Raw genomic sequence first — 2,913 nt, 5'->3', positions numbered from 1 at the left:
AGCAGAGGGAGGAAGAACCGCATCAACTCAGTGCCCTCTCGGACGACCCGCTGCTCCTCTTGGGCCTGCCTCCGCTATGCAGCACAGCACCGCCTCCGTCCACCGCCTCGGTATCACACAATTGTTTGACTATAACTTGGTTTACTCCCCCCATCACAGTTTAAAGGGGGTACCTCACATCTTTCTGGGCCCAAGGTTGCTAGCGATTGGTAGGAATAACCGATGCATTGAAGCTGCAGTAGTTAAGGATATGCGCCTAATTAATCGCCAAACAAACACATAGTAACCTCCCCGTCCAGTAAAAGAAGGAAACCATCGCATGCATTGGTGAAGTAATTTCAGTTCACACCATGCATGCGCACCAGGAAGGTAAACGGAAGGAGCTAATTCCTCCCAAAACGATGCAGTTAATAGGCTAATTAATGACATGCGCCCTATTTCCCTCTAATTGTGAAAAATTCTGGTTTTGAAGATACGCCCTTTAAACTGTGATAGAGGGAGTATATTCTTTGGAATAATTATATCTAGCATCTTCTCAAATTCAGTCAAACTAATTGAATGACATTATTTTTTACTCAATCATCACTAAAGTTTGAAATAGCGACCTCGCTATAGCGTTTTGAGGGGCATCATGCTAAACAACACCATGTACAATTTAGCACATTCTATGGCTGCCGCTATGCTAGCTATTTAAAATTTTGGTCCTTACTGAGAAGCGAATTATTGTTGATGCTGATTTTTGTCTCTTGGTATGTGTTGCATTATATTTGCCAGCAGCAACAATCTTTGCTCATATAATGCCCCTGCACTAGCATGCATGTACCGTATCAAGCATGCCAATCAAAATTGTTTGTGGACAAGATTTTCATCCTCCAGATAGTGGATTCATGTTGTACATTGACAAGATCATCATTTCCGACGATGGCCAACTCCTTATAACACCATTTGGTTCCAGTAATTTGCCTGGTTTGCTGCACCAGTAAGCTGAGCAGCACGCACTCTTAGTTATATTCAACTGTCGAAGTGATGCAAGTAAACTGAACATCCTCTGCAGATTTATCTAGTTTTGTTGAAGAAACACATGGTGTCGACATTTAGAACCGCTGCTTAGCAGAATCAGTAGGAGCACATGAGTATTGAGAAAGGTTGGCCAAATATAATATATCACATCCATGATTGATTGGCATGGCAAGCACTACACAATTCACTTAAGTTAATCGGTTAAAGCAACCAAGCAAAAGTACTCCAGAAACTACGCAAAATGTATGGAGTTTCTCAGCATGGGAAAGGATGATCTTGCGGATGTGAACCAAAGAATTTGCAGAGGTATGGATGAGGATCATGTCAGTCATAATTTTGGTAGCCATGCATGAACCCTGAGGAAGAGGCAAATTGAAACAAGCTCTGGTCAATAATTCAGTATAGTGTATAGTGGTTAGGTCAGCAAAGATTGTTGGCAACTGGCAAAGGGAAATTAGCAAATTAATTCTTAAAACAGAATTTAACAGGAAATTATAGTTTATACCAAACCCGAATGCCCGTAAAATTCAGATGAGACAACTAGTTCGCTTCAGCTAATTTAGAAACCCATTTTGGCTACTGAATGCATATCCAAAGCAGAACAGAAGGTCGTGAGTAACAGAGGATTGCATAAAACAAAAGGAGCAACCATGGTAAGGGAGCCTGTGCTAAGGAGATCAAACTAATTACTGCCAATTCCGTAGTAATATAGATGTGAGGATGTGTGCGCATAGGTTAAGCAGTAAGATATCATATTGAGCTAATTACAGGGATACACATGTGCAGCCAGACTTTGTAATTGGCATGTCTATGTTCAGAACTTGAAAAGCATAAGCACTAACTTAAGTTGGCATTAGGCTTCAACAAAACCTAAAAGGATTAACAGAGCACGCAGAACATACACTTACCAGAGCAAAGATAAACATAGCATTGCACGGAAGGATACGCCTTGAAGATGTCGTTTATTATTGTGCGTCTATGTTCCCTTGACCACACATCACGTGACAGCTTCAAAGTCATTTTTTTAAGTGCCGGAGAACATCCGAGCATCAATTTTAAGAAATCAAACTCATGACCCGCCCCTTCAAAGCCAGTGATCTCCACTTCTTGGAGATGAGTAAAGGAGACAGTTTGGGATCTCCAGTCCATGGGCTGACATGGACAATTCGGTAGGCATCTTTCTCTCACCTAAAACCAAAAAAAATGTGAATTACTACTACACAATGTACATTACTGAGATACGTAATCAGAGCTGAGAATTACCGATGTTCTCCATAGGACGAGCTTAAGCCTCCGCACAGCTGGACGAATCCGATTCATTCCAAGGAGAAGAAACACAATTGCTCCAAAAACATGCCCGATTGTTTCGAGATGAAGCTCCAGAGCGGAGAAGGCAACAACCATATGCTTCACTATCTCTTGCGTGAAGCTGATCGCCTCGCCGGGGAAATTTGACCGGAACTGAAAAGTAATTGAAGGATACTTATACAGATAATATTTTTTGGTTACTCCATCGCAGTAAATTGAGAGCAGGAGAGGAGACATACTATGGAGGCATGAATCTGCAGCGAAGGGAGCTGTCCTTGGCTCTCTGAGGTCTCTAGAGAGACCTGCTCAAGCTCCCAAAGACCAAAGGTAACAGACCCCGCCCTGTAGCAGCAGTGCCACGAGACCTTCTCCACCATTGGAGCCAAGACGGAGATGCTGACCTCTGTGGCTATCAAGGACACGGACAATTGCTTGAGCGCGGGGGCGACGATGTCGACGCGGTGTGTCAGCCCGCTCTCGCGGTCCACGGCCAGCTCCTGCAGCGACGCCGAGTTGACCCTCAGGTCGCCTTGGTCAAACAAGAAGCCGCCGAGCCGGAGCGTGCGCAGGCGCGGGCAGTGGCGG

General features: G+C 44.1%; 1 protein-coding gene across 1 annotated transcript; it reads right to left on the bottom strand.

The window, feature by feature from the left end:
* Positions 1–1,087: 1,087 nt before the first annotated feature.
* On the bottom strand, positions 1,088–2,904 carry LOC125529410. The gene is made up of 4 exons (XM_048693821.1): positions 2,568–2,904; positions 2,284–2,481; positions 1,929–2,208; positions 1,088–1,376 (listed from the first exon to the last, which is right to left on the bottom strand). The coding sequence occupies exons 1-4, from the start codon at positions 2,703–2,705 to the stop codon at positions 1,345–1,347; spliced, it is 648 nt and encodes a 215-aa protein (XP_048549778.1). The 5' UTR covers positions 2,706–2,904; the 3' UTR covers positions 1,088–1,344.
* Between the last annotated feature and the right edge of the window lie 9 nt (positions 2,905–2,913).

Source organism: Triticum urartu, unplaced genomic scaffold (genome assembly GCF_003073215.2).
Source record: "Triticum urartu cultivar G1812 unplaced genomic scaffold, Tu2.1 TuUngrouped_contig_5581, whole genome shotgun sequence".
NCBI classification, from domain to species: domain Eukaryota; kingdom Viridiplantae; phylum Streptophyta; class Magnoliopsida; order Poales; family Poaceae; genus Triticum; species Triticum urartu.
The sequence above is the reverse complement of the archived record's forward strand: the minus strand, read 5'-3'. Positions and strand labels throughout refer to the sequence as shown.

Coding starts and splice junctions, on each gene's coding strand:
- LOC125529410 (XM_048693821.1), bottom strand. CDS start 2,705: ATGGTGGAGAAGGTCTCGTGGCACTGCTGCTACAGGGCGGGGTCTGTT. Junction 2,482..2,567: donor TGCAGATTCATGCCTCCATA/GTATGTCTCCTC, acceptor ATTACTTTTCAG/TTCCGGTCAAATTTCCCCGG. Junction 2,209..2,283: donor TCGTCCTATGGAGAACATCG/GTAATTCTCAGC, acceptor TTTTGGTTTTAG/GTGAGAGAAAGATGCCTACC.